General features: G+C 41.7%; 1 protein-coding gene across 2 annotated transcripts in view; it reads left to right on the forward strand.

The window, feature by feature from the left end:
• LOC306968300 (far upstream element-binding protein 3-like) overlaps positions 1-23347 on the forward strand; it is a 42359-nt gene extending 19012 nt beyond the window's left edge. The window contains exons 10-18 of one of the 2 annotated variants that reach the window (XM_079563642.1): positions 359-488; positions 2093-2193; positions 2325-2460; positions 14648-14808; positions 15301-15371; positions 15976-16058; positions 16195-16266; positions 20507-20604; positions 22321-23347. In XM_079563642.1, coding sequence (XP_079419768.1) covers positions 359-488; positions 2093-2193; positions 2325-2460; positions 14648-14808; positions 15301-15371; positions 15976-16058; positions 16195-16266; positions 20507-20604; positions 22321-22329 — 861 coding nt within the window. In that variant the 3' untranslated portion in view covers positions 22330-23347. The remainder of the gene's footprint in view (positions 1-358; positions 489-2092; positions 2194-2324; positions 2461-14647; positions 14809-15300; positions 15372-15975; positions 16059-16194; positions 16267-20506; positions 20605-22320) is intronic. The other variant, XM_079563643.1, reaches the window with a different exon arrangement.
• Positions 23348-25079: the final 1732 nt, after the last annotated feature.

Below are 25079 nucleotides of genomic sequence, written 5' to 3' on the forward strand. Positions count from 1 at the left end.
TCATAATGGTATTGCCCTACTACGGTATTATTGTTGCATAAGTTCTTTAAGAATCCAAAAGTTATGGTCAAACACATTCAGCTGCAGTTTTGGGCAGAGATTGTTCAAAAGCTGCTTGTTTTGTCCTGTTTGCTTTTGAATATCAACATTTTCCCTCATTCCTCTGTTTGATGGAATGTTTGCAAATCTTAAGAAATACAAATAAAATAAAACATAGTATTTGTTTTTTGAAATTGGCATTAAACACTGTCCTGGTTTTGGACTGTCCTTGGTTTAGTAGCGTGGTTAGTCCTGTTCTTTGATGAGGTTTTAGTTTGTGTTCGCCCCTGACAGCCCTCGTTCGTGTTCCCGTCTTTAGGCCTCACTCACTCAGTCTCCTGTCCAGGTCCCGGTGCCGCGCTTCGCCGTGGGCATCGTCATCGGACGGAACGGGGAGATGATCAAGAAGATCCAGAACGACGCCGGGGTCAGAATCCAGTTCAAAGCAGGTAAAGTTGACCGCAGAAATCCCAGACACGTTTCCTCTGAGCCTGTTCCCACAAATGCTTCATCTGTCTGAATATACCTCTCTCTCCCCTAACAAATGGAAACATGTTGTTTCTGTGGTTTCTCCATAACTAACATATTATAAGAGGAGGTTTAGTGGCCACTGTATGTGAATCTGAGCCACAAAAAGCAGAAACTGAGCTGAATGTTAGCTCAGAGGGCATGTTTACGCGCCGCTAATTCTTCTCTAAAGCTCTCTGCATGTGTTGAATCATTGCTAAGTAGAAACGCAAAATGCAGCCGTCACTGAGAGGTGAAAAATGACCTGTATGAGCTTTCCTCTGCTTTAGCGCCATCTAGCAGTTACAATATTTGACGATATTTATTTATCTAGTATCATTAAACACAGCTTGAATCAAGAAATCCACTGGTGTTTTTAGTTCTTCAGTAGGCCAATTAATTTTTGAGTTATGTATGAATAAAGTCCACCTGCAGCGTCAAAATCTTCGATCAGAGGTCTGGACCTCGCTCAAAAAAAACGTGTGTGTGAACATTTTTCAAAAAACCACCATCATGATCATAAAATATAAGAAGTATTCTTTCTATTCTGGGATATAAATGTGATTTTAATCCGCGGCCTTTTAAATGAAGTACTAAAACCTGGTCACGCCGTCAGCGACCGCTCTAAACCCGGGCGAGTCTGAGGTGTAGCTAACGTTAGCCCGACTGTGGTCCAGGTATGTGGCTGCTTATGGCCCTGGCACATGCCCTGGCACATGTCCTGGTACACTGTTAACCAGCAGGGTCCACAGGGCACCCGCATCAGCCACAGTGTGAGGCTACGAAGCTAGTTTCCCTTGTATAACGTGTCTCGCTCCAAATCCTCTATACTCCGCGGTGCCACTCATTTGCGGAGTTTTTGAACTACAAATTAGCTCTTAAAACAATCTTATTCACATGATTAATTTACCAAAATGACAGATATGCAGTAGGATACGTTTTGCTGAATTTCCACTGAATTTACAAATTAACTGGAAAAAAAAAAATCCTAAATATTTGACTTTTTTTTTGGGGTAGATCACCATAACTAGCTTATTCAAAAAACTATATAAGATATCCAAAACCACCTCTGAAAAAAAAATCTTATCTAATGTACCAACAAAGCTTAAACCATTATGTTAAACATGGATGGTGCAATATTTAGATTTCATCTGGAAAAAATTGCACATTTTAGCATAAACTCAAATCTGTCGCCTTTTGGCGAAATTCGCCGTTTTGACCTCGAAAAATGGCATTCATGTGAATCGTGTAGATCTGCAAAAAAAAAAAATGGAGGGGGGGGGGGGTCTACCGTGTACATAGGCATGAGTTTGAACAGGGTTTCCGCAATCAATAGGATTCCAACTGCCTTCAAATCAACAATCCGCTCATTGACATCACTACTCTATTTTTACTATATACATTCGTCAAAACCATAATCTGGGGTCTAAACTAGTTTGTGCAGCTTTGTCTGAATTTTACAGTCTTTTGCTCAACTTTTCCATTGTGTCCATTTTGTTTTTGAATATCAACATTTCCATTTTTCACTCTTCTGTTTGTTCCTCAGACGATGGCATCAGTCCGGAGCGAGTGGCGATGGTCATGGGTCAAATGGACCGCTGTCAGCACGCCATCCACATGATCAACGAGCTCATCCAGACTGCTCAGGTAACTACACACTCCAAGTGAAGTTCTTCTATAACAATGTCTGTGTGCTTGGTCTGGAGTTCTCTGTAGTAGTGTTGCCTCTGAGTGAAACTGTCCAGGGCTCTCCCTCTCTAACCCTGTCTCTGCCTCAGGAGCGGGACGGGTTCAGCTCCTCTCTCAGGGGTAGGGTCAGAGGTCGTGGGGACTGGCCCATCGGTTCACCTGGTCCCCTTCAGGAAGTCACCTACACCATCCCGGCGGACAAGTGTGGCCTGGTCATCGGCAAAGGTAAGCTCCTCCCATTCTCCCCTTTAATCCGGACCACGGTCAGCAAACTTCAATCACGCAGGTTCAGGTTGCGGCTTCAATTTTTTTGTTCAAATTTAAGCAGTACTAAGTAACGTGTTTACCTTAATAAACCCTTTTTGTAGTCCCTGTGGGGGTAATACAAGTGTTTATGGGATGATTGGAGGGTCTTTCATCTCCCCCTGGTGTCTCTGGCCAGAAAACCATGTTTGCAACTTTACTGCCACCGGACCGGAGGAACCAATACACACTAATGGAATCACGAAGAAGAAGCTAACATGCTAACGGGCAAAGCTAACTGCGGGCTAACGTCACTTTAAACAGTATTTACAGCCAAGATAAGATAAGATAAGATGGTACTTTATTGATCTCACAGATGGAGAAATTGCATAGAATAGAATTGCATAGAAATTGCAAGTTTGAGTGAAATAAATTATTTCCATTGTATAATTGGATATACAATATCCCTCTCTCCCTTCGCCTTTTCTGTCAGCGTAGTATTTACTCTCCAAGATAATTAATAAGTTAAAAAATCGTAACTTGCTACGACACCTGCAGTTGCGCTTATGGCCCCTAGAGTACTAGAGTTTTTAAGTACTGCTTTAAACCAAAAAGTCTCTTTTTAATGCGATGTCAGAGGTGTGGAGGTCAATCTTTCTCAAACTGCTGAATTTGTGTTGCTGCTGTTACTCGGAAGATTTTGTTCATTTTTGTGAAGAGATTTAATTTGGGCGAGCCACTCTCCCAAAATGTCATCCACTGAGCGGCACTGTGATCATAAAATGACAGTTTGTCGCGCAGTGCACTTCCTGATGATGGCATACTGCATTCAGACGCGATGGAGACGTCTGGATGAGTGATATAAAGTGTCTTCTGAAGCGTAGCATCTTGGAAGGAGCTCTAGACTGAAAAATAACTGCTGTTTTGTTGCGAACTAGTCCTTTTTTGCTACTGCCATGTCTTATGGATCTTTAACTATACCCCCATGGTCCACGCCACCAGGATCTCCCCATTATTTAAGCCTATATCCAGCCCATATGCTTGACTAGAGGGATATTATTTGTGCCAGTGGACAATGGTTATTCGAGGTTACCCCCATTAGCATGTTGCAATCACCTACAGCTCATTGTTGATGAAAAGTCTGCAATAAACCACAAATGCGCCAAACTGTGTGATCACACGGTGTGTGATCTTCTTAAAGGCTGCTTTATGAAGTTACTGGCTTTCTTGAGGTTATTAGTGCATAATACTTGTGTTCACCGGCTCGATGCGAGCTAGCTGCAGGTTGCTAAGCAGCCAGCTAGCTCCAGGTGCTAACCGTTCGGCTACAGTCAATTGTAGATTAAATGTGAGCAATATACTGCCAAATCAACAAGCCCGGTTCAGTGTGTGATCAACTTGAAGGCTGCTTTATGTAGTTACTGGCTTTGTTGACGTTATTAATGCATAAAAGGCTACTTGTTTTTACTGGATCGATGCAAGCTAGAAGCTACTTTAGTTAGCAGTGTAACCCGGGTGCTAACTGTTTGGCTATGGACTTATTTTTTGACATGGCTGATGTTCTCATGTTGAAATTACAGACACGATAAAGCTGTATTGGGCAGAGAGCTAATCCGAGTGCTGTCAGTGCTTATGAGATGGGGCTGAGGGCTGCTCTTCACTATAGTCACACACACCGGCAGCAGTTAGCCATCCTGTAGAGCGAGGCAGTGTGTGATTGAGTGTCCAATAAAGGCAGGAGGGGAAGCGGGGAGGTACAAGTGCCAAATGTAGGCAGTAGGAACTGTCAACGTCTGCATCATCAATATCAGCAACAAAAATGTTTTTTTGTTTTTTTTTCATCTTTCGAAGAAGATGCAAACGAAAACGCACCGACAGACAAATCCGGAAGTTGCGATGGTAGCCGTAATGCAACGTAAAAATCAGTCGCTCCCCCACCCATCAGATGAGATTGTGGGGAGAGCACAATGCCCAAATTTCTGCTTTAGTCTTGTAATGAAGTACAGTATCTTTTTCTGGCTTAGACATACATTGCCTCTCGAAAGTATTCATACACACTTTTGCACATTTAGTCATGTTTACAACCCTAAACATAAAGATTTTATTTTGATTTTTTACTGAACGTTCACACACAAGTAACAGACAACTGTGAAGTGAAAGCAAAATGATACATGATTCTGTTATTTTTCAAAAAATGGAACACCGAAAAGTGGGGCATGCATAAGTATTCATACAGCATGAATGAATACTTTGTGGAACCCCCTTTTGCTGCAATAACAGCAGCAAATCTTTTGGGTCTGACTCTACAAGATTTGCACATGTAGAGACTGACATTTTAGCCCATTCCTCTTTACAAAACAACTCAAGCTCTGTCAGATTAGAAGGAGAGCGTTTGTGAACATCAGTTTTTAGATTATTCCACAGATTTTCAATAGGATTTAGGTCTGGTCTTTGACTGGACCATTCTAACACATTAATATGTTTGTATTGAACCATTCCATTGTAGATTTATCTTTGTGTTTAGGGTCATTGTCCTGCTGAAGGTGAATCTCTGCCCCAGCCTCAGTTCTCTTGCTGACTCCAGCAGGTTTTCCTCCAAAATGTCCCTGTATTTTGGCTCCATCCATCTTCACAACTATTCTTACAGTCTCCCCAGTCCCCGCTGAGGAAAAGCAGCCCCACAGCATGATGCTCCCCCCCGTATATTTGACACTGGGGATGGTGCACTCAGGACGATGAGCAGTGTTTGGTTTGCTCCATACATAACGTTTTGCATTTGGGCCAAAAAGTTACATTTTTGTCTCATCTGACCAAAGCTCCTTCTTCCACATGGAGCGGTGTCCTCCATATGACGTCTAGCAAACTTCAAACGGGATTTCTTATGGCCTCCTTTCAATAATGGCCTTCTTCTTCCACTCGTTCATGAAGGCCAGATTTGTGTAGATGCGACTTATAGTTGTCCCATGTACAGATTCCCCCAGCTCAGCAGCAGGACTGCACAGCTCCTCCAGAGTTGTCTTGGGGCACTTGGTTGTAATTCTTACCAGTGCTCTCCTTGTTTGGTGTGATATTTTAGGTGGACGACCACGTCTTGGTAAGTTCTCAGTGGTTCCATTTCCAAATGATGGATTGAACAGTGCTCCGGGAGATGTTTAAATCTTGGGAAATCTTTGTATAACTTAACGCTCCTTTAAACTTCTCCACAGCTTTATCCCTGACCTCTCTGGTGCTGCTTGACCTTCATGATGATGTTCAGTGACCAATACACTCCGACCATAGCTCTGAGGCCCTCACAGAACAGCTGTAATTATACTAGATTAGGCACAGGTCGCCTCTATTTAATGGTTAAGCCAAGGTGTGAACATTCTGCCGTCTTTAGGAATGTTATAAAGGCAATTTAATGCACTCAGAAAATGCTGTATGATACTTATGCACGCCCCACTTTTCACTTTTATATTTTTTGGAGAGAGAAAAAACGGTTCAGTAAAAAAAATTGTTATGCACGATAATGCCAATTTGAACCGATAACCGATTATGACACCGATAATTATGTATATATTTTTGCACTTTATTTTGTGACAAGAACTCAATGTAACAGTTCACAGTTCTGCCCAAAATGTATTAACTCTACCAAGCAATATACAAGTGTATAAATCAGTGGCGGCTGGTGATGTGAAAACCAGGGGGGGGGGCTGTTGCCTCTACCTACCTTCAATTATATTTTAGAAGATACTTATAAACGTTGTTTTTAACTTAAAAAAGAAAGTTATCTTTGGGGCATTTAATATTATTTTATGTAGTAGAATATATTCAAAACTTATTGTTTAGTTTTATTCAACAAATAAATAATTTCTGGCTAAAGTGTAATGATAGTCATACATTACACATTATTATACATATTTGTGTTGTGCACCACTGATTTGTGTTTAGTACCAACAGAACCAGAACAAAGGCAGGAGGTGTTTCCTCTTTGATTTCATGCACAGTTTTAGTCCCAGACCTGGGACCTTTCATTATGAGCCTCAGAGCCACAGGTTTAAACCCGTATAAACCGACAGACAAATGATCCGCTCAGAAATAATGTGCAGCTCGCGTATAGACGAGAGTCCTCCTCCTGTAGCACCTGGAGCTCCACCTCTGTTTCCCTCAGTGAATGAATGACGTTCCCCTCTCCTGTCGTAGCGCCTCCTCACGGTCCTGAATCTTCTCTCCATCAAATGTCCACGTCCTGGGACATGACTGTCTGTCCAAGTCAGCGAGTGTTGTCCCAAAGTGTGAAATAAAAAAGCAGCAGCTAAAGCAGACGAGCTAGTTAGCATCGACATGCTACCTCCAGGAAAGTCCGTTTAGACGTGACTTCTGATGGAAAAAAGTTGTCTGAAGTCAATTAGTTTGACTAAATCCTTTCACCTCCTCTCAGGAAACAACACAAAGCTTCTCCGGTCTTTCAAATGAGAAGTTTTTCCTCCGATCGTCTGTGAGCTCAGAGCTGCTCCGACAACGAGCTACTCGTGTTTGTTTACAGGAGACGCTTCCTCGTCTTTCACCTGTTAATTCTCCAATGGGCGCTTAGCCTCAGCGCCCATCGGAGATTTTTTATTGCGCGTCTCTGATTGGTTGAATTAATGATATACAGTGACGTTTTTATACCATATCAGAGCGTCATTGATTAGATGCTTGGGGCGCTGTTCTTCGCCGCCCCGAGCACAAAACTACACATTTATGAGACTGTGTTACAGCGGTTACAGCACAAGATGAACCAGGCAGACAAAATGACACGCTCCTTCACCTCCGCTCCCCCTCCCCCCAGTGTAAAAAACACCTGTACACAAGAAAGTTGTGATTTTGCTAAACTTAAAACTTTTGTATTTTATTTGCAAAATTGATAGGAGGGGCGGCGCCCCACCGCCCATAATGGACCAGCCGCCACTGGTATACATATAAATCAAATAATGAGTTTTACTTTGGGTTTGAGTCTCCACCTTTTTCTAAAGCTCTGTTTTTTTACAGTTCCATCATCTGAGCAGGTCTGTCTCTGTTCATCTGTGTCACATCTTATTAAAAAAATATTACTACTGCTACTACTTCCTTCCTAGTATTTTTCTTTTTGTTGACATCATACTAATGAATTCTTATTTACAATACTGGAATATAGGCAGTATTCTAGTATTTCACTGAGTCTAGAGGCGTCTCTGACATGAGAGAAGTGATGCCAAATCTGTGACAGATTCAAGTTTGACTAATAATGCGATACTGCAGCACAAAAACAAGACTCTCTCCTGCATTGGCTCATTTATGCATTTGTGACGAGCAGCGCGGCTCATTTCATCAATGTAAAACTTCTCTCGTTCATAGCACTTGAATCGCGGGGCTATCGTGTTTATTTGATCCGAAATACAAAGATAATACATGGGTTTAGGCCCCGCTGTGTTCCAGTAACTTACGTGAGCGGATCACCGGTTCACATTTCCTCGTCTTTTTCTCATTTTGTTGCGGTGCTAATGTTGAAGTGACTTCGATGCAAAAAGTCAAAAAACTCTTCCTTCACGGAGAGCGCTGTTTCGCTGGAACACTCGTCGTATTTTTCAGCTAAAACCGTACAAAAGTCGGCCGTGGAGAGCGTATATCTGCTGTGCTGAGTCTGCAGCAGCTCCGGGCTGCAGGACGTGCGGGGCAGCGCCGGCGAGAGAAAGGCAGCGAGCTGGAGCCGCAGATTCAATGTAATTTGAGCTTGTAATTATCGGGCCTAATTATCGGCCGAATTGTTTTTTATCTGCTTTATCGGGGATGGCGCCAAAATGCCGATAATTATCGGTGGCCGATATTATCGTGCATCCCTAAAAAAAATCAAAATAAAATCTTTATGTTTAGGGTTGAAAACATGACAAAATGTGCAAAAGTTCAAGGTGTATGAATACTTTCAAGAGGCACTGTAGTTCAGACCCAGTTAAGTCCCCCTTCAGTCACAGGAACCCCCATGTCCACTTGACTTGCGTATGACCACCATGCTCCTTCTGTACACGCTCATCTGTTTGCAAAACAGTCTACAGTTTCCTTGGTCTAAAACTTGAGCTGCACCTTCAGGTGAAATGTTATACAATCTTGCGCAAAAGTTCACCCCCATGTCTAGTACAAGCAAGTAACAAAAGGCGATCATTATTTCTCTCAGTTGGTTACCAATGCCAAACGTTAACATTACCGAAAGTCACTAGTTTTATGTTAAAAAGGCACATTAGTATTCATATTATACTCCGCGATCTTATTACTTCCCAGTTGTCATCACCATCCTCCTTTTTTTTGGTGCAATGTATTATGTGAAGTCTACATAGTTTTGTGCGTTTAAAAGGCCAGCGTGTAGAGCGAGCCAGCTGAAGAGGGCAGTAGTCAACAAACCCCCACCCAGTGTCCCTAACAGCTGATTTTGTAGATGATGTTCCTATGCTTTGTGGTGCATTAAAAAACGAGGATTATGAGCCTGTTGGGAGGGTCCCTCTCAACAGATTCCTAGCTCACCTACCCTAGTTCTCCATTTGTAATTTTGAGTAATGGAATGACAACCGTTCAGAGCAACAACACTCTTCGTTAATTAATAGAATTCAAATTGATCCTAGTGGCAACGCATTTCTTCTTCTCTGTACTTTTCCAAAGTCTTTTGTTTGTATTTATATTTGAACAGGTTGATGTTTGGAAATCAGTTCATGTCCATCTCCAATTAATTCCACAATTGTACACCATTAACTGTCGGACTGAAACCTGTGCAATGTTTCTGAGTCCTGAAGTTTAATTCATCACATAATTCATAACGACCAGTACGTTCTTGGAACATTCTTTGTATTTGGCTTGGTAAAAACCCAACTTTATGAATTAATCTGACAGCTCTTTTGTTGCAGCATTACTATTGGTTTTACTGTGGTTTTATAGGTACTACCCCATACCACAGTAAAATAATTTAAATAGGGCAAAATCAGAGAACAGTATAAGGTATGTAAGAGTTTTGATGTTTAACATGTGCTTAGCTTTAGCTGTTACGGAAATGCTTGTAGATGTTTTAGTAGATATATGACAGAATTACTTGGAAATCGCACATTAAATATATAAGTTTGGGCACCCCTGTAAAAAATCATAATTATAAATTTAAAAAAAATCATTGGTTGTCTGGGTAAGACAACCAATTTCAGTTTAAGATTTCAGTTAAATATATCACTTAAGAGACAAACACAGTGATATTTGAGAAGCGAAATAAAGTTTGTATGATTTATAGAAAGGTATTTTGTACCATTCTTTACAAAACATCACCAGTTCAGTCAGGTTTGATGGTCTTGGCAGTTGGCACTGAGATGGCCATTCCAGAACGTTGTTCCTCTGCATGAATGCATGAAGGGTCGTTGTCTTGTTGAAAGATACAGCCCCGGTGCGACTTCATTGTTCTCCAGAATCTGCTGATATTGAGTGAAATCCATGCGACCCTCAACTTTGATTTTCAGTCCCTGCACTGGCCACACAGCCCCATAGCATGATGGACCCTCCACCAAATTTTACTGTAGCAAGTGTTTTTCTTCCGCAGTGCAGAACGCTGCTTGTTTTGCCCAAATAACTATTTTAGTTTCATCAGTCCACAGCACCCTATTTCAAAATGAAGCTGGCTTGTCCAAATGTGCTTAGCAAACCTCAAGCCGCACTGTTTGCGGCATGTGCAGAGAAAAGGCTTTTTCCGCATTACTCGTCCATACTAGCCTGTTTAACGCCAGACTAAAATCACAAGTGATATTTAGTCTGGGGACCACCAATTCATTTTCTCATAGGAGAGGTGTGGTTTTCGTCCATAGTCGTTTTTTGGGCGCTACAAATGTCTATCATATGTCTGTACGTAGCCACAGCCAATCGTATCATCGTATGAGATGACGTATGACGTACCCGCAGTAAACTTTTGAGCTAAACTATTTACAACAAGGTCTAAAGCTTGATCGAAAAATACTATTGTGTCTGCTGCTGTTATGTTTGATCCGTAAATAAACTTTTTCTTTTTTATCCATAAATAAACTACAAGCTTCTGTATATCGAATAGCTCGTCATCATCTTGTCTTCCCTCCTCGTTCTGTGATTGGTTCCCAAATCCATGCGAAAATTTCGGCCATGGTCCCCAGGCTGCTGTGCAGTTCGAAATGATTTGAGCGCACACAGCAGCCTGGAGTTAGCCAGGTTACGTCCATACAGCATCTCCTTGTGTAAAGTGCGCTGAATAGTTGAACGATGCAGTGACATCATCTGCAGTAAGATGATGATGTAGGTCTTTGCAGCTAGTCTGTGGGTTGACTGTAACTGTTCTCACCATCCTGCGCCTCTGCTTATCTGACATTTTTCTTGGTCTGCCACTTCGGGCCTGGTCTTTCAATTCCTCACAATGTTGATGTTTTTGGTGGTAGAGGAAACCGGGGAGAACATGCAAGCTCCACACAGAGAGTCCCCGTCCCCAGTGGGAATGGAACTCGGACCTTCTAACTGAAGCAAGTTACAGTGGTTACTACCATACTGCCGAAATGACCTCAAACCAAGTCAACTGTAAAGTCACATGTTTCCTATTAGTCCTGGACTCATTGTTTCTTTGAATGAATGCACTGTTCTGCATTCTCTGTAAAGAGTTATATATATCGTAGGTTAGTGCAGTATATATATTTGACTGAATTTTGCAGCTGAAAAAGCAAAACATTTAATTAGAGAGAACAAAGGATACAAGAACATGATAGAGCTGCATGGCCAACCTTTATCAAATCAAAATTGAGGTTTTAGCCACTGCGATAACCTCCCTTCAAGGGCCTGAATTTATTTATTTATTTTTGTTACCTGCCTTGCGCCTCTGGCTTTTGAGTGAAAGACATGTTCTCCATTATTATCGAGTCTTACCTCCTTTGGCTGCTGCCAATCACAAGTGGCTTCAGGAGGACCCTGTTTGCCTGCTCTGCAGTCGCTGAAAACAAACTCCTCATGAGCCAATTTTGCAACTCCCGGGTCAGGTTGTGTCCGGAAATTATCATTTCATTACAGAGCAGGTTGTGGGTGGTCAAAAAAGCTGATCGCCTTCGCTTTTGTTGCTGAATTGGGAGGAGGAGTGCGAGAGCAGCACGTTTAGAGAATGATTAAAACTAAGGATGTTTTTCAACCCCATAAAATGCCTCTTTGCCCTTCGCTGACTTGTATCTTGATGCTGATGAAGCTGAAATGTAATAAATGAGTACCGTGGTATATAAAAGCCGTTTTAGAAGTATGTATGCAGCCCGATGCTCAATTGCATAAAAATAAAACACATGCTATACATTAAATAACACGATACCTGGCGGGAAATTGTAGTTGTTTTTTTGTCTCAATCGTGCAGCTCTAGAACATGGTGTTGAGTGTTTTGCAATGGAGACAAAAATACAAGTAAATATTGTATCTAGTTAAAGGGTGATTTCTTTTTAGCCATGGGATCGAATTCGGTATCGAGTTTGAAATGTTAAAGCCTGACTTTTACCTGTACCTGACTTTTTGTTAAAAATGTATTTTTGCATTCACAGAATATGTTGTAAACACAGCAAAGAACAGACCTTGTTGCATTGTCTTCTAACATTTTATTGAGCGACGTAAGATGGAAGTAGATTCTACGAGATTAAGTACATTAATTTTGGGGGTGGTCCCTAGGGCTGAAACAACTAATCGATTAATCGACAACTAATCGATTACTAAAATAGTTGTCAACTATTTCAGTAATCGATTAATCGTTTTCTAGTAAACACAGACTAAAGTAGAGCAAAAAAGACATGAAAATTATGTATTTTGGATGAAAACCTACTTTGTTTTTAAAGATAGAGTCTGCAGTGTTTTGTACATTGTAAATTTCATAAATATCTGTCTTTTTGCTAATTCTGCTTTCTGATTGGACGAGACAAAGAGCCTCCTACAAATGTTTACTTTAAGTTTACTCCATCAACATGTCCTCAAGCGGCGTCACTTTAGCTCTATGTGATAAAAAAATGGAAAAAATACAATTTCCATGCACCTTTCACAGCCAAGCGATTAATCGATTAATCGTAAAAATAATCGGTCGATTAATCGATTACCAAAATAATCGTTAGTTGCAGCCCTAGTGGTCCCCCTTTGCCGCTGTACACAGGCATGAAACATGCATTTAATACATTTTCTTGAACAATTTGGATACACAGGAGGGATTGTGAGAATTTGAAATGAATTTTGGCCAAGACTAAAAATGTCAGTTTGAACAACGAAAACCAGGGACCCCTGCTTTAATATTGTGACAACACTACTCACTTAAAACTTGGTTCTGGACCTGGTTACAGACCCAGTAAACTCTGGTTTCAGAGTCAGTTGAACCCTTTCTCTTGGTCTTTGTCTTCACCGTCGTGGCTAATTACAGCCTGAATGTGCCGGTAATGTTGTGTACACAGCGTCTCCTTAATGGCTCCTAAACAACTCCACAAAGACTGGTCGACACTAACAGCCGTGGCCCATATGGTGTCTCCCCTTCCACGCTTTTATTGTGGCGGTCCGCCCTCTTGACGTCTTTCACTGGTGCTCTTATTGTGGCGGGGCGACCCTCTTGACCTCGCGTTGATGGCTTCTCAAGAGGCTTTTATTCTCCCGCTCTCAGCCACCAACCACTTCCTGCGCCGGCTTTAGACGCGGCGAGGAATCCGCGGAAGCAGCAGCCACTCGATGAATGGAATTAGAGCAGGTCCATCAGAGACGGGGCTTTTGGGAATGAAGTCCGGTATGTCCAGACAGAGGTGGCTTGGTGCAGAACAGGGACGAGGAAATTTGACCTTTTGAGGATTCACCAGGCCCAGAGTAAGATCAAATTAGGACTAAACCGTTTTCTTTTATGTATTGTTTTTTCTTCTATTTTAAGACTCTTTCCATTGTAGATTCTCACTTTATAATTTAGCTCATATGGGATTATGTTTTAAACAAAAAAGAGTTTGAATGGATTCTTCTAAATCGCTGCCTTTTGCTTTGATTAGTGCTTTGGACATTTTCTCAGTGAGCCTCATGATGTCGTCGCATAAATGTTTTGGACTTCACAGACTGTTAAACCAGTTCCAGACCTTATGAAGCTCATGGAGAAAAGGCCAAGAATAAAGAGGATTTAAAATGTTTGCATAGCTCGTCATCATCTTGCCGTCCCTCCTCGTTCTGTGATTGGTTCCCAAATCCATGCGAACATTTCGGCCATGGTCCCCAGACTGCAGCATGGTGTTAGCCAGGTTAGGTATTCTGCTTTTGCAGGTATTTGGTAATTATCTTTTGTTGGTTAAATATGTAATATTGGTTTAAAACAGATCAAACTAAATATCCAGTAGTTTCACTTCATGATTATCCTTGCTCCCCTTCACTGTGCAGCTGTTTCAATTTGGGCAGCACGGAAGCAGAGCAGTTAGTGCTCTTGCCTCAGCAAGAAGGTCCTGTTTCAAAAAGTTTGGAAACCCCTGTCCTAAAGGGACAATAAAGTCCACCTTAACCCTAACCTTAACAAAGAGCAAAAGAAGACCGGGTGCTGTGTGCGGCTGTAGTGAAGATATGTCGCGCGTTTTCACTCTGCAATGAGAGGATGAAGCTTATCCAGAGATGGAGAGGTGAGGAAAGGAGCTCAGGAGGAGCTTTGCTCATTGTCTTCTGTATAAACCTGCTGTCACTTTGCCTCTGCCTAGGAACTACAGATAAAATGAATTGTTGCTTGTTGCTATTTCTGGTCTGTGCAATACATTTGTTGTCAAATTAATAAATAAAAAATGAATACACAAGGACAGCCACCGGGGAAGATTCAGAGATCACTCAAAGAGATGCGAGTGGTTCCAGGTCTGATTTTGTCGAGAGAACAACACTGACGTGGTCAAAAGCTCTAAACAGTTCATTTTACATAATACCTTTTAATTTAAACGGCTCATTTCTTGACCCAGAGTTTGACCTGAAGTACCACAGTTTGAGAACCGCTGGCCTAGAGGAAGAGTTTAATGGATCTAGCGACAGAACATTAAGTAAAGCTGGGGACACAGGAGTTTTGGCCCAATTTTGAGCCTGACTTGCCTCTCCGCCAGGGGTCATTTCGGTGCGACTGTTTTTGAAGATTTGTCGAGAAGGCCAGATGATGCACAAGGTTCACGGGTTTATTACTTTGCAGGAGGAGAGACCATCAAGAACATAAACCAGCAGTCAGGAGCCCACGTGGAGCTGCAGAGGAACCCTCCGCCCTCCACCGACCCCAGCACCCGGGTCTTCACCATCAGAGGCAGCGCGCAGCAGATGGAGGTGGCCCGGCAGCTCATCGACGACAAGATCGGGGTATGTACTGTTTCTTTCTAAAACAAACAAAGTACTTAATGAGACTAAAACTGTTATCTCCAGATATTTTGGTCAACTCCAAAAAACGAAATAAAAAGGCAATTATAGGACTTAAACAGCTGTTTAGTGACAGTTTGAAAGAGCCTCATATCAGCTTGGTAAGGTTCATTGTATCTACTTGTCACTTGTATAACTTTCAGAGTTCATTTGGTCAGACACTAGGATTAGAGATGTTGAAATCGTTACGGTTTCAGCCGTCATCAGACGTATCACCGGCGTGCGGTGAATTGCCACTGATAAGCTGTTCTGGACCTGTCGGGACCATCAGACTGGCCACGCCCCTTAAGGTTGAACATCCCATAAGTGACACTTCACCGCACGCCGATGATACTTCTGATAACGGCCTGCAGATGGCGTTTTATATCGTTTAGCAGGTCTAGTCTCAACCATCTTTTGTTATCCATTTATTAATGTTGTTCTCTCTGTCTCCAGGGCTCAGGGATTATGAGTAATGGAGGGTTTGGCTTCAGCCCCTTCACCCAGGGCCCGGCCACGCACCAGAAGTGAGTCCACATCCCTGTCTGTACTCCCATCCATTCATTTACAAAGACAGAAGAGCTAGTCGACAAATTAACCGAGGCTTGTCATTTACTTAGTTGCGTAGCAACGTATGAGGCCAAGATTATTTTATTTTTTTCAGTTTTTATCTGTAAAATGATACATTTTCCCTTTTTTTAATGGCGTTCGAAGCAATAAATGAGGCAGGAAAGAAATATCGAAAAATCTCTCTAAAACGTAACGGTTACTTTTTGAGGTTTAAATTGTGTGGAATTATTAAAATGACCATCTCTGGAGTTTTGTAGCAATAAAACTTGAAGCCTGAGGGCCACCAAAAATTGGTCTGAGGGCCGCATTTGGACCCCTGGCTGCACTTTGCGCATCCCTGATTTAGACCAATCCATTATTCAAACATCAGCAATTTTGAAAGTTTTTAGGCACAAAATGCCTTATTTTTTATAAATATGTCAGTAATCTATAGCAGAAGTTTGATTTCTAGCATTTTAAAAGTTTCCCAATTCCCCTGCAGCGAACAAACTTGAAAATGTAAAGACTTGTCCCTGTCACACAGTGACTTGTAGCAGTAATATTCTGTATGCTTCCTCGCAGCTGTGGCAGCGGACAGACCTTCCTGACTGGAGTGTGGGGAAACACCTATCAGACCTGGCAGAACCCGCCGCAGCAGGATCCAGGTAGACCTCGGAGCCGTTCAGGCACTTTCAGAGACTCCTGCCCCGCTGGAGAGACGTTTTAAATCTACACCGTCACTTTCATGAGTTAGAGATAAAGAGGTCTGGGCTCAGTAACTGATTGTGTGTCTGATCATAGGTCAGCAGAGCCAGCCTCAGAGCCTGATGACAGACTACAGTAAGGCCTGGGAAGACTACTACAAGAAACAGAGTGAGCACACAAGCTTCCGCGGGCCGTTACAGAGCATTAAAGACCCTATATGTCCTACTAGTGGAATGACATTTGATGCATAGGCAGGCTGATATATTGGGCAGATATTTGGGGATTTTACAATATCAGCTATCGGCCTGCGCCTGAAAAAAACGAAATCTATAGGACCGAAAGTAATAGAGACTTCCTTTTTTTGCATTGGAAAGAGCAAAGTCAGGGCTTTAAAAAGTCCTCCTACAACTCCCTAGGCCTCAGGTGAAAGGAGAAACGTCACAATAAAAATTGGTTAGCTACAAGTTTGTTAAATTAAAGTTTCACTAAACGTCCGTTAACTTGTACATGCTGCGTGTCACTTTGATCGCCGCGCAAAATGCAGTGGCTAGCAACAGTATGCTAATATTAACGGCAAGTTGCTAATGCTACAACTAATCAAAGCTGGGACAGAAACTATTATTGATTCACCTATAAATAGTGTATATATATATATATAAATATATATATATAGTAATAAAATAAAATCGGCTACTGCTGGAGTGGCCAAGTATTAATGTTTTTTACAGGATTATAGACCAGACATTTGGAAAAATATTGGTCAAAAATATCGGCCAATAAAAATCCCCCCTCATAATGGCCTTAGAAACCATTATGAACTCTTTTCAATACCTATTAAATATTTCTCGTCTAATAATAATAATAATAATAATAATACATTTTATTTGTCGGCGCCTTTCAAAACACCCAAGGTCACCTTACATGAGCTACAATGATAAAATCATAACAAAATAAAACACATCAAAGTAAGTAGCTAACTTTAAATAAGTGGGTTTTGAGGTGAGATTTAAAAAGGGGCAGAGAGGTCATTTGACGGAGTTCAGCGGGGAGTGAGTTCCAGAGGTTTGGGGCTGAGCGGCTAAAAGCTCGAGCACCCATGGTGGCTAAGTGGGCAGTAGGTACAGACAGCTGAGGGGCAGAGGAGGACCGGAGGGTGCGGGAGGCAGTAGGCACATGAAGGAGCTCAGTGAGATAAGGAGGGGCCAGGTTATTCAGAGATTTGAAGGTGAGGAGAAGGATCTTGTATTGAATGCGATGTTTGATGGGGAGCCAGTGGAGCTGCTGAAGAACTGGGGTGATGTGATGAGTGGATGGAGTTCTGGTGATTATTCGGGCGGCGGAGTTTTGGACAAGCTGAAGTCTGTGGAGTGATTTTTGGGGGAGACCAAAGAGGAGTGAGTTACAGTAATCTAACCGGGATGTGACAAGACTGTGGACCAGAATGGCAGCTGTATTGGGGGTGAGGGAGGGGCGGAGGCGGGTGATGTTCCGGAGATGGAAATATGCCGAACGGGTGATATTGCTGATATGGGCCTGGAAGGAGAGAGTGCTGTCCAGGATGACACCCAGACTCTTAACCTGAGGGGAGGGGAGGACTGTTGAGTTGTCAATGTTGATGGAGACGCTGTCAGTTTTGGATAAGATGGACTTCTTGCCAATGAGGAGGACCTCGGTTTTATCACTGTTAAGCTTGAGAAAATTGAGAGAGAACCAGGATTTGATTTCCTAGTCTAGACCCTTAGACCAGAACACTAATGTGAATTTATTCCATAAGACAATTTCTTTTAAATGTGTATTTATCACCTCCTGCTGTCCTTGGACCAACAGCATCAAAACGTACTTTTATTTTTTCGTCAAAAGTAGTAACTAAACTCCCCTGAGAAGGAACTGAGGTAGTTTTCGTGCATCATTTGAAGTCTGTAAAAAGTTGAAAGTTTTAGCAAAAGCCTCACAAATTTAGAATATTGTCGACCAAACATGTACCAACATTAACTTAAAGTGCACTTTAAAGTAGAACTACTCTTTCTTCATATTAATGCAGTTTATTATTGTCCTGAAGGTAAATGTGTGAGCGTGACAGAAGGTAAATGTGTGAGCGTGACTGAAGGTAAATGTGTGAGCGTGACTGAAGGTAAATGTGTGATTGTGACTGAAGATAAATGTGTGATTGTGACTGAAGATAAATGTGTGATTGTGACTGACGGTAAATGTGTGATTGTGACTGAAGGTAAATGTGTGATTGTGACTGAAGATAAATGTGTGATTGTGACTGACGGTAAATGTGTGATTGTGACTGACGGTAAATGTGTGAGCGTGACTGAAGGTAAATGTGTGAGCGTGACTGAAGGTAAATGTGTGAGCGTGACTGAAGGTAAATGTGTGAGCGTGACTGAAGGTAAATGTGTGAGCGTGACTGAAGGTAAATGTGTGAGCGTGACTGAAGGTAAATGTGTGATTGTGACTGAAGGTAAATGTGTGATTGTGACTGAAGGTAAATGTGTGATTGTGACTGAAGGTAAATGTGTGAGTGGGACTGAAGGTAAATGTGTGAGTGTGACTGAAGGTAAATGTGTGATTGTGACTGAAGGTAAATGTGTGAGTGTGACTGAAGGTAAATGTGTGATTGTGACTGAAGGTAAATGTGTGATTGTGACTGAAGGCAGAGCCGGTTTTTCATATACGCAGACTACTCAAGGTGCCTAGGGCCCCCGCGGCTGCAAGGGCCCCGCATCTCAGTCAAACTACTGTGTTTTTTCACTGATTAATCAACGCGTTGTTACGGGGACAGGCTCTGACAGCGCACACTCACTCTCCGCCTACTTTGCCGCATATAAAACCAAAACGGAGCAGTCTGCTGAAGTGAATGAGCAGGAGGGACCGACCGCCTTCCCCGTCTCTCCCAACACGCGAGTGCTTCTCTCGCTCGTGTCCTCGCTCTCCCGTCTGTCTCCCGGTGCTCGTTTCGCCTCATGCGGCTCCTGCACGGCTGCATCATGTCACCCGTGTCCCGGGCGCAGCTCTCATGTTTTCTCTGCGTGGACTCGGGGCATCGGCTAAAACATTCATTTAAACTCTCTTGTTGTGTCTAGCGGAGAATCAGGACAGTAGTTTGATGGATAGACGAGAGTACAGCCGTGGTTCGTGGCCTTTTTGTCTCAAAGAGGTTCAATCCACATTCTCACGAGCACAGTAACTTATAGTAAATCTGGTTTTCTGAATGTGCACGGTCTATAACGAGTTGGGCTACTCACAGGCTAATTCTCAGTGGTCAGATTGAAATAACCGTCAGGTGCAGGTTTCAGTTAGTTTTAAATCAGTGGTTCCCAAACTGTGGGTCATGGACCAGAGGTAAGAGAATGGGCCCATTTGCCATTTTCCATTTTAAAATTTGGGGGAAATAGACTAGCAGTTAGTCCTCAATCCCAGTTGGACAATGGCTTTGTGATAGGTGGTTCTCACACACAGGTGCAGGGCCTGAATTGAGGTAATTATTTTCCATTTCTGCCGTGAACTACTGCACAGTGGAACTGTTTTTGTCCGTAAATGGATCAATCTTCGTTGAATAACCATGAGATGCGTACTGTAGGGCCCCCATGTGGATTTTTGCTTAGGGCCCCAGAAGGGCCAGCACCAGCTCTGACTGAAGGTAAATGTGTGATTGTGACTGAAGGTAAATGTGTGATTGTGACTGAAGGTAAATGTGTGATTGTGACTGAAGGTAAATGTGTGAGCGTGACTGAAGGTAAATGTGTGAGCGTGACTGAAGGGAAATGTGTGATTGTGACTGAAGGGAAATGTGTGATTGTGACTGAAGGGAAATGTGTGATTGTGACTGAAGGGAAATGTGTGATTGTGACTGAAGGGAAATGTGTGATTGTGACTGAAGGTAAATGTGTGAGCGTGACTGAAGGTAAATGTGTGAGCGTGACTGAAGGGAAATGTGTGATTGTGACTGAAGGGAAATGTGTGATTGTGACTGAAGGGAAATGTGTGATTGTGACTGAAGGGAAATGTGTGATTGTGACTGAAGGGAAATGTGTGATTGTGACTGAAGGTAAATGTGTGATTGTGACTGAAGGTAAATGTGTGATTGTGACTGAAGGTAAATGTGTGAGTGGGACTGAAGGTAAATGTGTGATTGGGACTGAAGGTAAATGTGTGATTGGGACTGAAGGTAAATGTGTGATTGTGACTGAAGGTAAATGTGTGATTGTGACTGAAGGTAAATGTGTGATTGGGACTGAAGGTAAATGTGTGAGCGTGACTGAAGGTAAATGTGTGAGCGTGACTGAAGGTAAATGTGTGATTGTGACTGAAGGTAAATGTGTGAGTGGCACTGAAGGTAAATGTGTGATTGTGACTGAAGGTAAATGTGTGATTGTGACAGTGTGACTCTGGTTTCCTTCAGGCCAGTCGTCTCAGCAGAGTTCGGTGCCAGATTACACCGCAGCATTAGCAGAATATTACAGACAGCAGCCGTACCTGTGGAACCCCGCCCAGATACAGGTGAGCCGCTCCCACAAGAAAAAAAAAGCAATAAATGTTTTCATATTTATGTCTGTAATCTACAGGAAAACTTTAAAGTTTTCCCAGTTTAGCTGAGCCCGCACATCTCCCGGGCCCAGTATTTCTAAATGTTCCTGGTTTCTAAATCCCTCCCCAGGAGTGTTTCTAATAATAATAATAATGCATTGGTTTTATATAGCGCTTTTCTGGACACTCAAAGACGCTTTCTAGGGCACACTGTCAGGACAAATACCATTTATTGCGCCGCAGGGCCTGACCGATATATCGGGGCCGATAAAAAAAGGCCGATATCTCTGGAACCGAAAGTAAGATAAGATAAGCGTTTATTGATCTCACAATGGAGAAATGTACTTGTACATTCAGCTCTCAGAAACAAATAGGGTGTGCAAGAGAGCACACCCTATTTGTAAACCGGGTGTGCCAATAGGCAGGAAATGTGGAAAATTAAATAGTAAATAGTGGTATCTTGTATACAATGACTACAGTAAATAATAAAGTAAGTGTGGTGTTATAGTCGGTATTAGCAGTGCAGGTTTACAGTCATAACTACAGTAATAGACTTCCTGTTTTTAGACCAGGATGAATGAGAGTGTGGGACAATAGATGCAATTTGAGGCTCATTCATACTTCACAAGACGCACCCTGAGCTGCAAGAACAAAATGTCACTTTTGCCTTGTAGCAATGGAAACATTTTGTAACTGATGACAGTTCAATGGCAACAAGGCAAAAGTCATTTTGTTCTGCAGCTCAGGGTGCAAGAACAAGAAGTTCTTGCGTCTTGTGAAGTATGAATGAGCCTTTAGCGCAAGGCTTCAATCCGGCGTGGCATGTTTACATGCACGAGTCCCATGCATGTTCAATAACATCCACTTTGCCGACCAAATAAACAAAAAATAAAGGTCAAGCTCCCTCTAAAGAACCGACTAAACATGAGTGTCCTGAAAATCTCAGTCCTATGCCCTGCATACATCACCCCTGCTGTCACAGTTTAACACCGACTCGTTCAGAAGCTTCATACACAGGATTATGGATCAGACATTTAAAAAATATTGTTGGTGCCTGTTGGCATCGGCCTGAGATAAACGCCCCTCGGTTGACCTCTAATATAAAGTATTTCTATGATTGAAACCTTTACTATTGTAATAATAGTTTAACTATTGCTGGGTTGCAGGTTCTAGAATATGATACCCAGTGGGGGGCAGGAACCAGTTTTTCCTATTAACAGCATTACACTTTCACAAGTCATAGCTAAAAAGAAAATGCATGGATTAGAAAAATGATCATTAATATCAGTCACTGGGTCCATGATCGTTTGGTCATTTTTGGTCTTGTACAAAGACAAAATAATTTTTCTTCTATATTATAGTATAGGCCTTTAGAACGCTGTGATGTCACCTGCAACCAAGCAATAGGCTGAAATTAAATACTTCAAATATCGGTTATCGGCCAACTCCCTTCATATCGGTATCAGACTCCAAAAATCCATATCGGTCGGGCTCTAGTTATATTTGTGGAAAATGTAACATTTTAAGGAAAAATGACAATCTCTGCTGATTATCAACTCTCACATTATGGTGAGTTTAAGAACAAAGTTTTTTTTTTTGCATCAGTAAATGAACTCAGGCTTAAATATGCCTTTCCAAATCCCTGTCCTGTCAAAATCCTGCCGCACTGACGCCACTCTCTCTCCTCAGGATCACTAGAGGCCCCTGGACGGACGGCTCGGATCGGCGTTCCCTAACCACGCTCTGCCGCTTCCTCCTTCCTTTTGTAGACCGGAAAATTACGGAGAATTAACTCAAGAAAATCACAAACTCTTCTTTTTTTTTTTTTTTTTTTTTTTTTTAACCTGAAATTTTGTGGAGGCAGGTGTTTTTGGACTAGCCTACGGTCTCCTTTCACGGCGTAGACCTCGATATCTTTTTTTTTCTTTTTTTTTTTTCTATCAAACTTGAAAAATGTATCGTGTGGCTTTGAACAAACCGAATATATATATAATAATAGTAATAATCTATATTTTGTGCATTTTCCGATGAAAGCAAACGGTTTCGGGCTTAGCAGTCTTGAGTCACCAGTCCCATATTATTTTGATAATGTTTAACGCATGCGACAGACTCATCTTTTTTTATTCTACAGATGTTTTATTAGCAAAGGTCTATGCCGTTGTCAAGAGTCTTTTGTACTAAAAGAAAATCACTCGCGGTTTATTTTCCAATTTTACAGGTCGTCATCTTGGAGGTGCAATGATGTTTTGTTTTTTGTTTTTTTGTTTTTTTCAGTTTGACGATATCGACTAGTTCTTATTCCTGTACCTTTATCCGTGATTTTTAGTTTTTATGAGAAATAAATTTATATTGCATTGCCGATTTAAAGAAAAAAAAATGAGAAAACGCCGGATCTCTCTGTGGTCGAACCCGATATTTTTGGATTTTTGAAAATGTTTCCCGCCGAAATTTTACACAAAGATGATAAAAGAAATGGCGGGGGAAAAAAACCTATGACTATTTTCTTACACAGTGCGACGTTATATTATTATTCTTCTGTTGTTGTTATAAATGTGAGGTTTTCTACTTTGTCGATTGTTTGTAGAAGTTACCGATGAAGTTGTCAGTTGCCTATGTTTTAGCGATGGGTGAGTGCTGTCTGCGAGCGGGATGTTAGCGACGCGGTGCCTGTGTCGATGAAAATGTGTGTCTAAGTGTTAGCGGAAAACGCCGGCGCCGACGGGGGCCCAAACGTTGGGAGTTTGGGAGCGGTTAGTTCTCCTGAGCTCCCTGCTGTGGAATCTGACCTCCAGCTGTGAAAATGCACATGTTTTGACCGGGTTTAGGGGGATTATCTTTACAATTCCAGGGAACCACACAAAACAAAAACGAGCACTCAATTCAACATCTTCAATGACTTTCCCTCACTTTAGTTTATAATAAGTGGTGACTTTGTTTAATCACAAGCACAGTGGTTGTCAGACTTTGTAGATTCATCACTGACAAATGAAGATCAACATGTTTGGAGATTTCTTACAAAAGCTCTTTTCCACTCTCTGACATTAACCTCAAACTCTCGAATCACAGCTCATTGTATATAATTATTTTAGATCTTACTTTAAATCAACTTGTGCTATTACTTAAGCTAATACGGAAACAAATGATGAACTGGGACTAAATCGAGGCTAAAATGGAAGTAAATTTGAAAAATCTTAAATTCCTTTTTGTGTGAAAAGTTAGTTATCAAATTGTGTTAAACTTAAGCTAATGCTTAAAAGATACTTATAAATTGTGTGCTTATAAACAGTTATTTTCAACTAAAAATGTGTAAAAAGCAGTTTCTTTTTTGGGCTGTTTGCGAAAGATACGAAAATGGCGTCTTGTGATACGGATATTGCGATAACTATAATGTGGCGTTATTTTCATGGCCTATGGCAAATCTCTTGTTCTAACTTCTAACTCCCTGCCCCCCCCCCATGTAGTTCCTTTGTAATCCCTCCTTAGAATAACACTTAGCAGCTAATGCAAACGCCAAACTCCCTGGCGTTTCAGCTCCCGCGCCGGCGCTGCGGCGTTTTCCCCGCGCTCCTACAAACGTCTGGGTATATTTTTCACGTCGGGCTAACGGCTGCTGAACTGTGAGTTAGCTCCTTTAGCGTTTTTTGAGACTTTTTTCACACTGTTGCTTAGACCTTGTACAAAACAGGGGGAAAAAAAAAAGTGAATATGACGAATATTTGCGCGTGTGGGATGTTGATGTTTTACTGCGACTTTATTGTGACAAAGTTCTATTTTCTTGGTGAATCATTTTTATCTGTTTCGTAAATAATTTGAATATTGTCGGAACCTTTTTGCCGCTGTTCCGTTCGACCACAGAGAGGGGGCGCTGTACTGTCGATGGGTTTTTGTTTTTTTTTCTCTCTGAATTTCTTCGTGTATGTGTGCAGATAATGATAATAGTAATAATAAGAGGTTCTCCTGTACAGGGCTCTATATATTTAAATTCATTTTGTTTTTGTGTTTCCACTCTGATGGCGGGTGCTGCGATAGTTACGAGAAAAAAAATGTACCTTATTTTAAAAGAAATTGTTTAAAATTTGGAAAATGTTGTCTAACGATGGAGTACGTGTTAATTATTCAAGACTGCTAGGCTAATCATCTGTCTCCCGTCTGTCCGTAACGCCTTTGTGAAAACAGGCCGCCACGCTAACCACCAGCTAACAGGCTAGCAGGACTTTTATTACTTTTTAAGGTTCTTTTCAAGCCATTTAGAGAATATACTGTATGTGTCGTGTTTTCAAAAGGGATGTCTACATATGCTCACCATAATGTTTAAACTTATTCTGTGATGTTTTTCTATCGAATTTTCAAATCAGGTCTCGATGTTAAGCTGAATATGTCCATTGCTTTACTGTTGTGGCATTTATTGTAAGAAGCAAAGTCCATCCTTTTCTCTTTTTTTTTTCCGT

This window comes from Gobius niger, assembly GCF_951799975.1.
Source record: "Gobius niger genome assembly, chromosome: 1".
Taxonomy (NCBI): domain Eukaryota; kingdom Metazoa; phylum Chordata; class Actinopteri; order Gobiiformes; family Gobiidae; genus Gobius; species Gobius niger.